At 45.1% G+C, this 13,371-nt stretch overlaps 1 protein-coding gene across 1 annotated transcript in view; it reads right to left on the reverse strand.

The window, feature by feature from the left end:
• TMEM233 (transmembrane protein 233) overlaps nucleotides 1–13,371 on the reverse strand; it is a 25,006-nt gene continuing 11,635 nt past the window's right edge. The window contains exons 2-3 of the mRNA XM_030583426.1: nucleotides 12,214–12,348; nucleotides 1–2,074 (exon numbers count right to left, since the gene is read on the reverse strand). Of these exons, the coding sequence (XP_030439286.1) occupies nucleotides 2,063–2,074; nucleotides 12,214–12,348 (147 nt within the window). The 3' untranslated portion in view covers nucleotides 1–2,062. The remainder of the gene's footprint in view (nucleotides 2,075–12,213; nucleotides 12,349–13,371) is intronic.

Below are 13,371 nucleotides of genomic sequence, written 5' to 3' on the forward strand. Positions count from 1 at the left end.
TGAACATAATTAGTTAAAACCAAATTTTATTCTGCCTCTCAATGACAATTTTGTTACATCTGATAATAATGCAAGCTACAAAACATTTGTAATCAGTGAAACAGTATCCAAAAATCATTAAGACGTGCTCAGAATGGGGCAGTTTCTGGGGTTATTGAAATCAGTGGCAGACAAACTCCTAACTGGGCAAATTCTACTAGTGTAAATCCTGAGTGAATCAATCATCTTGGTGGAATGACTCAAGATTTATACTAGTGTCATTAAGAACAGAATTTACATCACTGACTTCAATGAAAAAATCAGAAATTGGCCACCATGAAGGCAGAAACAAACAAAACCCCCACAGTACAATTCTGTTAAAAACCTAACCTCAGTGCACAGAAAATACACTCTGTTGCCGGATATATGCTTTGACAGGCATAGGTTTTTGAAGATTATTCCTCTGCAATAGCATAGTTGTACTCGTTCCAGGCATAATTTTCTTACTTATGCCTGTTTTACACCGGTAAAATCCTACTGATTTCAGTGGAGTCACTCCTGAGTTACGCCATTGTGAATGAGAGGAGAATGAGTGTAAACTGAAGTTGTAATAATAACTTAGCCAACGGAGCTACAACGACTTACCCCAGTGGAGGATGTGACGCTTCCATGTTAACCTTTACTGCACTTCATCCTTCTTGAGCACTGATTATTTTGCTTACAAAAACAAATTTGTTCTCTTAAGTTTTCAGCTAAGAAAGTGCAGTTGTATTGTCCTGCATTCTGGTGTTTGCTTAGGGGCAGAATCTGTCCTCCTTAGAGTGCATCTACACAGCCCCTGGTAGCAAGTCCACCCCCTCCCTAAGCTTCTGACTCCAAGTTCCAGCCCAAGCTGCCACTTCAAAGCATTGTCTACACAGCTATTTTTACAGTGTTAGTGCAAGGTGTGCTAGCCTGAGTGTGTTGATCCAGGCTGAGAGGTTCTCTACGCTGGGCTGTGTGGACGTACCCCTACTCTTACTGATCAGTATCTCACTCTCCGAGCAGGTCGTATTATTAGTCCGATGCTACTCAGCGTCGCTCAGGATGGCAGGATCTGTCTCTTACCAAGTGCCCTGACATACAAACGATCGCGGCAGGATGAGTTGGTGAATCAAACACAAACACTAATGAAGTGGGGCACAATCCGATGAACTGATTTGCTAGAGACACTGTAAAAAATGGATTGACAAGCACATTGACAAGCACCTACTCTGTCAGAAAAAAATGAGAAAATGTTCTTATAGACACAGCACGGAAGAGGAAAATATGCTTTGTGCATGTTCAAAGTGCGTGTGGGGGACAGTGCAAGGTGGCTCAATAGTACAAGACAACAGATGTGAGAGATCGTTTGGAGGAAATTCATATAGATTCACAATATGGGACAAGAGATTCCCTTCATAATCAACTGATTGAAATCAGCCTTAAGATGGTGAAAAAAATAGACAGAAAAGCTTGAGATGACTCAGAAGGAAAGAACTGCAGGTTCAGGGTGACTCTATAGCAGAGAAAAACTGTCCATAAATTCGTTATTGAGTATGATTACATGCTGAGGCAATTTTAAAATATTATACAAATCTTTCAGGACCCAATCCAAAGTCCCATGATGTCAATGGGAGTCATTACTAGCTTCACCGGGCTTAGGATGAGGTCACGAATCATGTGCTGTAAACAGTATAGACAAGTTGGTTTTGTGTCACTAAGTTCAGCCAGTGAACGCCCATGGATTCAGGGCACTCTCTGCATAAGAGAGAAAGTAAAGTCGGTCACAAAGGGCTAAGAACCCACTGTACATTAGGATAGGAGGGTGTGCATTGCTCTATACCAAGATTCTTTTTCAAATAAATAACTTTGCACATCTGGTCACACCGCTTTGATGTGCTAACTTTGGACTATTAGTTCATCCACCAGCAACTTGCCTCTGGAGAGGGACTTGGAGGGTCAAATCTAACAGTCTGGAATGAAGGATTTTTTTTCCCCCTTCTTCACGCATTTCCTTCCCAGAGTTTAGATAATGATAATCCTTCGTGCTCAGTCCTGGTCTTCAGATAGCATGCTGAAATGGCACAAAAATACGTATTTTTGAGAGAGAGAGAGAGAGAGAGAGAGAGAGATCTGCGTTTAAATTATTCATTCTACAGGCCTAATGGATACATTATTTAATGGCACTTGTTCCTATTAAACAAACATCCCAGTGGATTAGTAGTTCAATATACTTTTGAAGCAAAGCATTATGTTTCCATTGGCATCAGGCTACTCTCAGTCAGACTTGAATTTTTAATCAGGGTTACCTAAATCAGTGTAGGCTAGGATCGTCTGATTGCCAGGAAACAGTCTAATGTTTGCTAAGGGGTCAGTCAACATTTTCAAAAGGGCAATAGAAGCTCTTTCTCCTTAAACAGTAAAAATCAGCCAGGCAAAACATGGTTTTGTAGGTGACACCGATGTCTGATATTGTGGCAATGCATTATGGGTTGTCAAGATCCTTATTCAAGGCCTGATCGCCCCTCCCGTGGGCAGTGGGTAGGGGAGGAAAACTCTGAGAGGTTCCCTTTATGGAGTTTCCTCCTGATTCTTGTGTTGGGGACAGGGCCTGCGTGCCCCCCAGAGAAGCAGCAGGTGTGACCCTCAGAGCTCATGGCTCCCTCAAGGGTTATGCTGATTTCACTACTCTAGGGTGCTGGGCTCTCTGTTGTTCCCCCTCCCTCTTTTCTGGACAATTTCCATAATGTCTCCCGCAATCAGCTGCCCCAGGAATGCCTTAAAGGAGATGCCAAGCATGAAAGAGGGAGCTCTACTAAACAGTAAATGCCACCTCAGACTGTGTTTACTCTTTAGAAAATTTACAGCTGGGAACTGAGCAGGATTAAGTTCGGTCCTCAATGGAAGGGCAAAATCTGGTGCAGAGGGTCCCCTCCATGCACAGGTCTGAGGAAACAATTGGGCCACCATTTTTTATTCAGTTCTTATTCAGGGAAATCTCGTTAAGGCTGGAGAGAAAGCTACCTGAGTCAGGACTTAGAGGATTGTCTGCCATTCCCAGGACCAGGCCAAAGACCAATACGGACTTCAAGGCTTCCCCTAAGTTTTGCTGGGGTGCCCAAATTGTGCTCAATCAAAGGGGCTTCACTACAAATCTGCCAAGAGCTGGAGCTTCCCTTAGCTTATGGAAAACAGAGCAGGTTGCAGCCAGCCTCGTCTTCTATATAGAGGTGCAGGCTGCAGAGTTCACAGGTCTGAGCATTCAGGCTACATAGGCCACTTCATTAATAAATAGGAGGGAAGCTGCATACTGTAGGATGGCTGTTTGTCTGTCTCCATCCATCGTGTCTTGTCTAAGATTGGAAGCTCTTTGGGGAAAGGACCGCCTTTTTGTTCTGTGTTTGTCCAGCACCTAGTGTAATGGGGTCCTGGCCACTGGCTAGGGCTCCTGGGTGCTACAGGAATGCAAATAATAATAATTAGCCAAACTCTGGAGACCCTGCCCTAGGTGTGTTCTTTATCCTCCTGTCAAAATGCTGATAACACTGAACAGCCCTGGAGTCTGCTTGCCACTGGGCTATTTGGTTTATAAATACCTTTAACATGATGCCTGTGGGCTGGGAGAAGGCATTTGTGGAGGGATGGCTGTGCAGTTAACATCACAGTCACATTAGTTGGAGGAGACCAAAACAGCGAGTGAAAAGATCTGGGTCCTGTGCCCACCCCTCTCAGAGTCTCGCTGTGTAACTGTGGGCAAGTCAAGTCATCTCGCAACTCCTTAATTTATCCTATCTGGAACATGGGGAATATAATCATTTCAAGACTCACAGGATCATTAAGGGTATGTTTATGTAGCCCGTGGCAGTGAGCCTCCCAGCCTGGATTAAGAGACTTGTACTAACAGGACTCATACTAGAGCTCTAAAATGCTGAGCCTGAGTTCCAGTCAAAGAGCTGTCTAAACAGCTATTTTTGGACCGCTAGCATGAGCCCTGCAAGTCCAAAGTCTGTCAGCCTGGGTTGGAAGCTCACTGCCATGGGCTGCGTGGTCATATCCTGTGAGGCTTAATACACCCCTGATTATCAAGTACTTGGAGGTCCTCAGGTGGAAAATGCTAAAGAAGTGAAGAGTATTATCATTATGTATCTTTTCCTTCCAAAGGGAAACTGTGAAATTAGTAAGAAAATATCTCAGTGTACCCTGTGCCTGGCAGGTGGCATAACTGCTTAATCCTGTTCCTTCCAGCAAGGATTGCTCAACACAAAATGATAATGGCTGTGGGTTAGCTGAGGCCCTATGATCGTTAAAAAGAAAAGGACTTGTACTTTCAATGGTTTTAGAAAGCCTGACTGTCCCCATATTTCCCCTAGGAGCCACGGGAAGGGGTTATTTCCTGAAAGCTCTCTGGGACTTGCATGGGGTGAAGTGCTGTCTAAACAGAGATTAAAGGGGGAGTCCAAAGGTCTCGATTCTCTGCGTCAATGTTAAAATATCCTAACAGTTGGGTTGGGATGAAATTCTAAAGGAGCTGAATACAGCCTGCCCTCCTCATGTGTGCATCTGCCAGCTGGTAACTCGACCCGGCCTTTGGCAGCTCGGTTCCTGACAAATTGGGAGGATGAGCTGTTAATGTGAATGAAAACAGCTCCGAGTGCCTGTCCGTTGGCAGGCAACCCTTGTATCCCTTCCCTTTAGTATTTTGGCCACCCCTCCTCAGGCTGTCTGGATTTCAGAGTCAGGTCTATACAGCCGGCTGAGTGTTTTTCCTTTGTTGTATCAGTGCTTAGTGCTTCCCCACATTTCTAGTCAGCTCTCTCCAACTTACTTTCCTTGGCTAGTAAATCCCTTTGGAGACCCTCACCAAAGAACTGGTCGTTAGATGACGTGTTTCAGTGCTTAATGGGAAAACAAAACAAATTTGATCTCTAACTCTGCTCCCACTTGCACATGTTAGAGTCAAACTGACGGGGTTTTAAAAATAAGGACTGTAAAAAGCTGTATAAAATCACAGATTACTCACAGAAGCAGGAGCAAATCCAGTCCTGCTGCAGAGGGCTAGGGGGCTCCCCTGGCAGCAGAGCATGAATAAGACAAATAAATATGCTTTTAAAAACACTGAAAAACTGGGGCCTCCCTCATTTCATTGCTGCAACCTGAGCTCAGGAGTCTGTGTCCTCGATGTAGCTAGTGAGACTGGAATGAAATCTGTAGCTTCCTTGACTCCACAGCTGTCAGCAGGAACACAACTGTAAGATCCTCTGCTCCACAGATCCAGGTCTCTGTCACCTCACAACCAAAGAAGCCTCCCCATTTGCTATAGCTGGGGCAGAGATTAGAGCTTTGGTAGGCTGCACTCACCAGCAGGCGACATGGGGCCTCACCCAGAGCTCACTGAGCTTTGTGGAAAGACTCATCGACTTCAGTGGACTTTAGCTCAGACCCATGATGAGCAGGTCCGACACTGGCACACATACCGTTCACTCTGACTAACCATGTTATGGTGTAATTATGGCCTAACGCAGTGTGCAGGGAACTGCTCCCTGCCCTGTTTAGGTCTTAGGGGGTATTGGCTCCTGCAGGGCAAACACAGCTATTTTCACCTAGATACAGGGCCAGCGCTACCATTTAGGCAGCCTAGGCAATCGCCTAGGGCACCAGAATAATTGGTGGGCGCCGTTTTGCTGGAGGGGGCGGCAGGTGGCTCCGGTGGAGCTGCCGCAGTGGTGCCTGCGGAGGGTCCGGTGCTCCATGGCTCCGGTGGAGCTGCCGCAATGGTGCCTGCGGAGGGTCAGGTGCTCCGCAGCTCCGGTGGAGCTGCCGTAGTCGTGCCTGCGGACGGTCGGCTCTTCGCGCGGCTCCGGTGGACCGCCCGCAGGCACCACTGTGGCAGCTGCCGCGGAGCACTGGACCCTCCGCAGGCACCACTGCGGCAGCTCCACCGGAGCCGCGTAGCACTGGACCCTCCGCAGGCACCACTGCGGCAGCTCCACTGGAACCGTGGGACCAGCGCACGGAGCGGCGAAATTGCTGTCCGCCTAGGGCGCTCAAATCCCTAGCGCCGGTCCTGCCTAGATAAAATGCCTTTAGCTTCACATTTGGGGCTAACCTTGGTGGTGAGGTAAGCAGTGGCTTAAGTTATGTCTTAGCAAGTCAGTGTGTCAGTTACATACCGAAGGAGTGGAAGGGGTTGTGCACACAGGGAAGGAAACTAACAGGAGAGAGAACGAGGTATAGTAGGGAAGGGGCCTTCTTTATCTTATACCTTCTGTTGGGCCTTATCTGCACTGGGAATAGCCCCGATTCAGTAGTTCAACTAGCACTGGCTCCAAAGCATAGACAAGGACAGGCCAAGTTTGCACTGACTGAGATAATCAAGTCTTACCATTGCACAATTAGTTCCACTGATGAAAATGTCAATCATGCAAATATAGAAACAAAACTCTACATCTCATTTGGCCTGATCCTCAGCTGGTATAACTTGGAGTAAGCTCCACTGCTTTCCAGATGAGGACTGGATTTATACTGAATGAGATTTTCAGTCTTCTCTAGAGTTGCCCTAGTGAATTGAGAAAGTAAATCCATCTAGATTTGAAAGTATCCAATTTAAACCAAATATGAATCTGTTTCCTCTGAGGCTGGTGCTGCTAAGTCTGTATTCTGCTAATGATTTGGCATCTAAACACCTTGTGCATTGGTTTTATTTTGAAACAACATTTCCGTGCAAAATTTAAAGGTGAATCTAAACGCGTCTCATTTGACATGTACTAGCTGTAAAATCTATTAATGCAGCTAAAGCGACCCCAGGGCCAGGCTAATGACTGGGCAGATGGAGCACTGGTTTAGAAACTCCAAACTGTGGGGTGCTTTAGCCTCTCAGTGTCCTACCGAACATCATGTCTAGGAACTCTATACTCCCTTAACCAGGCTGTGCCTCATCTTATCTGTCAGCTGTCATTTCCCAGCTTACAATGGATGTTTCCTACACGTCCTTGTGATGGGGTGTCCATCCTGCACATGGCCTGAACAGCTAAAATATGCCCATTAATCTACAGGCTGCACCTAGAGGGGAGCTAGTGACTAGTAAAGCCGAATGGCTGATAAAGCCCAGCTGGGGGAGGAGCTGGGACAGGCTTATAAAGAAAGGAAGTTGGTGGTAGGAAGAGATCTGCAGGGAGGAGCTGTGCCCTCACTCCCTAGAGGGGAGGGGAACTAGGTGGAGAGTGAGCCCTGGGATCCAGTCTTGGACTACAGACTCTGACAAGTAGCCGAGAGGGGGAAGTAGCCATGGAGAGCAGAGGGGGCCCCAGTGGTAACCCAGAGATTGGGCCAGATTATAGGGCAGAAAGGTAGGAAAGAGCCCAGGGAAACAGCAACAAGATTGGACCTTGAGCATAGTGGTGGCTGGGCGTAGGGTCCCTGGCTGCAGTCCAGAGTGGTGGGTGGGCAGGTTCCCCTATTGCCTGGCCCAGTTGGGCCAGTGGCCCTTGACACCTCAGAATGGGAGGACTATGTGATCTGGCTGGAGGACTGAATGATGAAGAGGGCATAACCTGAGTCCAGAGAGAGAGACTGCGAGGCAAGCAACCGAAGGAAGGGGCCTCAGACCAGTTGAGAGCTAGTCCCCAGATAAGCCACAAAAGGAGGCACTCCAGCAGTGAGTAGTGAGCCCCACTGTAGCCCTCCAGAGAGAAAGTGCTATCCGTACAGACAGGAGAACAACTGCTCTGAGGGTCACCCGTACAAGCCCAGAACTTGGCTCAGTATCTGCCTCCTGGCAAATCTTGACCATGAAAACAGACTGTAGACATTTCCCAACATACTGGGCCAAACTCCCAGCTGCTCTAACCCTCCGACTGGTTCCTCAGGACTCATCAGGGGGATTGAATAAAACTATTCAGGCTATGCAGAGAAGGGCAGGATTCCTCTGAGGGTAGGAGCTCACTGAAATATAAAGAGCTCTCCTCCCTTCTGAATCCATCAGTCCCCTGCCCTGATCTATTTTAAATCTGCCACAGAACAATCTTTGGCAGTTCCTGTGATACACAAGCTGCTAGTGGACCTCGCCACATGCTCTAGTTCTTCCCAGCTGTGTCTGATCTTTGAGCTCATCTGCAGGAGTGACAAGGCCCTTCTAGGGCCTAGTGTCAGCCTGATTCTGCAGGCACGTTGCCTTAGCAGGCCCTCAATCTGTCACAGAGAATGACAAACCTTAGCAGTGGTCACTCCAAATCCATTCCTGTTCACGCCACAGTTCAGAGACGCCAGACTTGGCTAGAAAATTCCAGGGGAATCCCAAGAACACCTACCGAATCCTGTTTCCCTGTTGAAGTTAAGGCGGGCCTTGCAGTTAATAGAAAGTACAATTCTTGCCACTGTTTTGCATCGGGGTGGAATATCCCTCACTTCCCCCTCTGCCACTGCTACCATCACTACCCTCAACAGCCCAGCCTTGCATTACTAGGAGTTTCCAGCCAGCTGAAGATGGCTTGGTGTGGGTACCGCTGGAGCCTTCCTACCACTCTGATCCAACCACTCCCTGAGGGCTTGCTCCCTCTTCTGAGGGCCTGAGCACATGTTTATCTTTAGGGATGGAGGGGCCGAAAGAGGAGAAGCTGGAACAAACTGATAACAGTGGCTGGGATTATGAAAGGAACCTAATGGAATCAGGTGTAATTCAAAAGGAGTTAGGGTCCTTTGAAAATCTCTGTCGTAAAGTGCAAGTCACCAGATGGTTTTAATCCAAAGCATTCTGAGGCTGAGCTGCTACCCAAAACAGGGACTCATTAAATCAGCGACTGGACCAGAGAGTAACAAACATTGTATGTGTCCTAACGAAAATGCTAGGCATGATCCTGGGCATTACAGGTCAGTTAAGCCATTACGTCAGTAAGAAGTAAATTGGATGAAGCAATAATGAAAGAATTATAAAACACTGAGCTGAACATACAATCAGCCTGGCTTCCGTAAAGAAAAATCATGCCTCTTTAATCTGTTCAAATTCTTTGAAGGAATCAGCCCACTGGTAGATAAGGAGAAGAGGCAGGTATAATGTAATCAAAGCTTTATGAATGCCCAGGTGAAGTCGTCTGCAAGCTCTGCAAGAAACCAAGTAGTCTTGAGAGGAGAGGTAAAATTCTGCCATGGGTTGGAAACTGGCTGCAAACAATAAACAAAGGAGGAATTTTCCAGGAGGTTAATCGTGGGGCGGCCCAAGGATCCATAATGAGACTTGTTATTAAATATCTTTATTAGTTATCTGGAAAGGAGATGAACCATAAGGGGGCAAAATTTACCAGTGACCAAAATCATTTAGGCTAGTCAAGTCTTGACAAGACTGAGGAACTTAACAGGGAGCTACCAATAACCAATGATGAGATAACATGATAGCAGGTGGAATTCAGTGTTGATAAACACAAGTGAATGCTACTTCTACATGCTACTGGCCCAGCTTTTTAGATTAACTATATCCTGTCAGAAAGAACAGCACACATCATAGTACACAGCTCTGTGAATACATCTACTCCACACACAGCAGCAGTCGTCAAACAAAGCAAACACCAGGCTACTTTGCACCAATATTAAGGGGCCTTAAAGTAAGTATAAAAGCAGTTTTCCCACACAGGTCCTTTTCCACTACCAGTGTAAAGTGGCCCTGGTGGAAATGATAATCAGGCCCCAGGTGTTTGGATGAATTAAGAGTGAGACAGATAATATGGAGATTATAGTAATGTCATTATTTATATCAGTGTTACACTCTCCACTGAAACACTGCAGGCACCCTCATCTCAAAAAGCATTTAGTGTTAAATAGAAATGGTCCAAGCAAAGGCAACTACAATTAGTAGACACATGGGAAGACTTCTACTGAAGAGAGATTAGAGGTTTTCACACTAGAAAATGAAGACTGGGAAGTCAAGAACATAAGAATGGCCATATCAGGTCAGACCAAAGGTCCATCTAGTCCAGTATCCTGTCTTCCGACAGTGGCCAGTGCCAGGTGCCCCAGAGGGAATGAACAGAACAGGTAATGATCAAGTGATCCATCCCATTGCCCATTCCCAGTTGCTGACAAACAGAGGCTAGGGACGCCATCCCTGCCCATCCTGGCTAATAGCCATTGATGGACCTATCCTCCATGAACTTATCTAGTTCTTTTTTGAACCCTGTTATAGTCATGTCCTTCACAACATCCTCTGACAAGGAGTCCTACAAGTTGACTGTGCGTTGTGTGAAAAAATACTTCCTTTTGTTTGTTTTAAACCTGCTGCCTATTAATTTCATTTGGTGGCCCCAAGTGCTTGTGTTATGAGAAGGAGTAAATAACACTTCCTCATCTACTTTCTCCACACCAGTCATGATTTTATAGACCTCTATTATATCTCCCCTTAGTCATCTCTTTTTCGAAGTCCCAGTCTTATTAATCTCTCCTCATATGGCAGCTGTTCCATACCCCTAATATTTTTTGTTGCCCTTTTCTGAACCTCTTCCAAGTCCAATATATCTTTTTTGAGATAGGACAACCACATCTGTACACAGTTTTAAAAGATCCTTTTGTAGCTCTTCGCAGTCTGCCTGGGACTTAACGATCTTGAGTAGTTTTGTATCATCTGCAAATTTTGCCACCTCACAGTTTACCCCCTTTTCCAGATCTGTTATGAATATGTTGAATAGGACTGGGCCCAGTACAGACTTCTGGGGGACACCACCATTTACCTCTCTCCATTCTGAAAACTGACCATTTATTCCTACCCTTTGTTTGCTATCTTTCAACCAGTTACCAATCCATGAGAGGACCTTCCCTCTTATTCCATGACTGCTTATGAAGAAAAAGTGGCATATCAGGCAGATATCAGAAAAGGTCAGTTGGGTGCGCCTGTTTGCACATTCTCATTATACAAGAAGAAGGAGAGCTGCTGCCCCAGTCAAAAGATTCCTCAGTGACAAGAGAGAGGAGAAGGAAAAGAAATGGAGAGGCTGTGCAGTTAGAGAGATGGGGGAACCCAGTGAATCCTACCCCCTTAGTCTGTGATCCTATCAGGTTTCAAACAAAGCAAGGCAAGATTGGGCGACTATTTGTACAGGAGACCTCTAAGGAAACTCTTGGCTTTGAGTCAGTACAGGAATCAATATCTCGGTATGCTGCTAAAGGGCACTGAGCTACTGGCGGTTCTCTCCTTCCAGTGAGCTAGACAGCTAAGTCCCTGACCTCACGTCACTTTTCATAAACATAGGTGTGCTGTCTCCAGCCTCCTATGTAATTACAGTCTATTTCCTTAACATCTCCCTGCAGTCATTGTTCTGTCTGAAGCCGTTGTGCACTGTTAAATGGCCACTGCATTCCACTCCCCAGAGATGGCTGCATTTCAGTGGTGGCTGAGGTGCTCTCTCTTTACAGGTTGTACATTAGCTTGTAAAGCATTTTGGATGCTTTAGGGAAGAAAGGGGTTCTGTAGAGGTGATAATAAATGGATTTAACTGTGTGGAATGCACACTGCTAAAGAGAAAATAACATATTATTGCTCAGCATGAAGAGAATATATTGTTGTCCTAATTATATCTGTCCTGTTTTCATTATAAACGTGTCCTCTGCCTGGATAAGTCACTTTAGAGAAACAAAAAGGGAATTGTTTCTTCTCCAGGGCTACAAAAGGATAAAAGCTGATCATCTGTACATAGGAGTGTGTGTGGACAACTTTCACGAATAGCAAAGCAATGTGAAACAGGTTGTTGCTTTTTGGCATGATTATTGCTAGTTAATACCAAAAAATGAATCAGTAATCACATCTCTGCTCCTGTTTGGCAGCGTTACAATAGACCCAGTGTCTCTTTTCTGATCGTGAGATTTGGTATTTACACACACTAGAATTTTGAATCTGAGGAGCTCCATGCACTTCATTTTACAAGTAGAGAAACTGAGGCATGGAGCAATAAGTCACTTTTCCAAGGTACACAGTGAGTGAGTTCCGAAGGTTGGAGGAGAGCCCAGTGTGCCTATCACTCAGTCCTCTGCTCTAACCACCAGACAACACTACCTCCTTTACTTCTAAATAAGAAATAATGCAAAAATTACTCTTTTAGTTAATGAGAGTGAACCCTTGAATTATAGCATGAACACTGTGACTAGTGTCAGTCTGTCATAGTCGTCAATCTCTTATAATGAAGCTCCTGTTCATGGACGAACTACTTGTATTGGAAATGACCAAACTTTTCTTACCGTTGTGAAGTGAACTGCACAATAGATCCCAATAATCAGAAGGCCAATCACGATTGATGCAACAGCAACCCAGAGTGCATTGCGACCCAGTCTTCTTGATCCTTCTATGTCTCCTCGAGTATAACTATTTAAAGCCTGCAGAACAGAAACAGAATGTGTGACTCAATCCATCCCTCAGTTCAACTGACTTCACCATGTTTAGTGCCCTGCATTTTGGGACCATATACAAGACTTCAGAATACTGAGCATTATTTTTTAGAACACATATTTGTACTAAGTGAGGTTCATTGTAACAAGGGATTCTGGTTTCCAATTTCTATGTTCACAAACTTCAGGGCTTATTCTTGGCTACTTTAGGTCTCAATTGTGCAACTCTAAAGTCTTGTCTAAACATAAAAAATAATCTGGAATAAAGTTGCATGTGAATTCAAAGTGGATTTAATTATTCCTGATTTAATCCATTTTGGCATCCACACATGGAGTTAATTAATTTGGAACAAGGCACTCTTATTCTAGAGTAACACATGGAGTTAATCAGGAGTAGTTAATCAGGAACATCTAGTCCAGAATAACCTCCCAGGCAGACAAGCCTTTACTTCAGTGAGTAGCCCCACTGAAGTCATCAACATAAGGATTGTGGAATCAACACTCACCACACTCATTCCCATGCATTACTGGCTTGCACCATCCTAGAAAAACATTTTTTTCAGCTTTATTTGAATTGTATTTCCATTTGAACAGAAATGGGCTGTTTCGTTAGCAATGAAATAACCCCAAAAGCTAAAAGAAACCCAGCTGATCTCATGTATTGTTTATGCCTGTTGTGTTACATTAGATGGAATAAATTGGCCAAAGAAGTCAAAGGTGTTAACACGACCCTGTCACTGTCCAGACTTACACAGTTTTAAACAAGGTTTGGTTACACAGAGACCCCAGCCTGCTTAGTACCATGGCAAACACACCAGTAAAAATATTTGTCACCCTTTTTTAAAGATGCAGAAAGAAGAAGGGAACACAATTTAAGCATTTGAAATGTAGAGTATTAAGGAAGGCTTTCATTTTAGCAATGTCCCTTGTTCCTGTTTCCTTTAGCTGGAGAGAGGTTTTAGAATGAATCCCCCGTTCATTTCATAGATTCTTAGATGGTATTAAAGCTGG

The sequence above is a fragment of the Gopherus evgoodei genome, chromosome 13 (genome assembly GCF_007399415.2).
Source record: "Gopherus evgoodei ecotype Sinaloan lineage chromosome 13, rGopEvg1_v1.p, whole genome shotgun sequence".
In the NCBI taxonomy this organism is placed as follows: domain Eukaryota; kingdom Metazoa; phylum Chordata; order Testudines; family Testudinidae; genus Gopherus; species Gopherus evgoodei.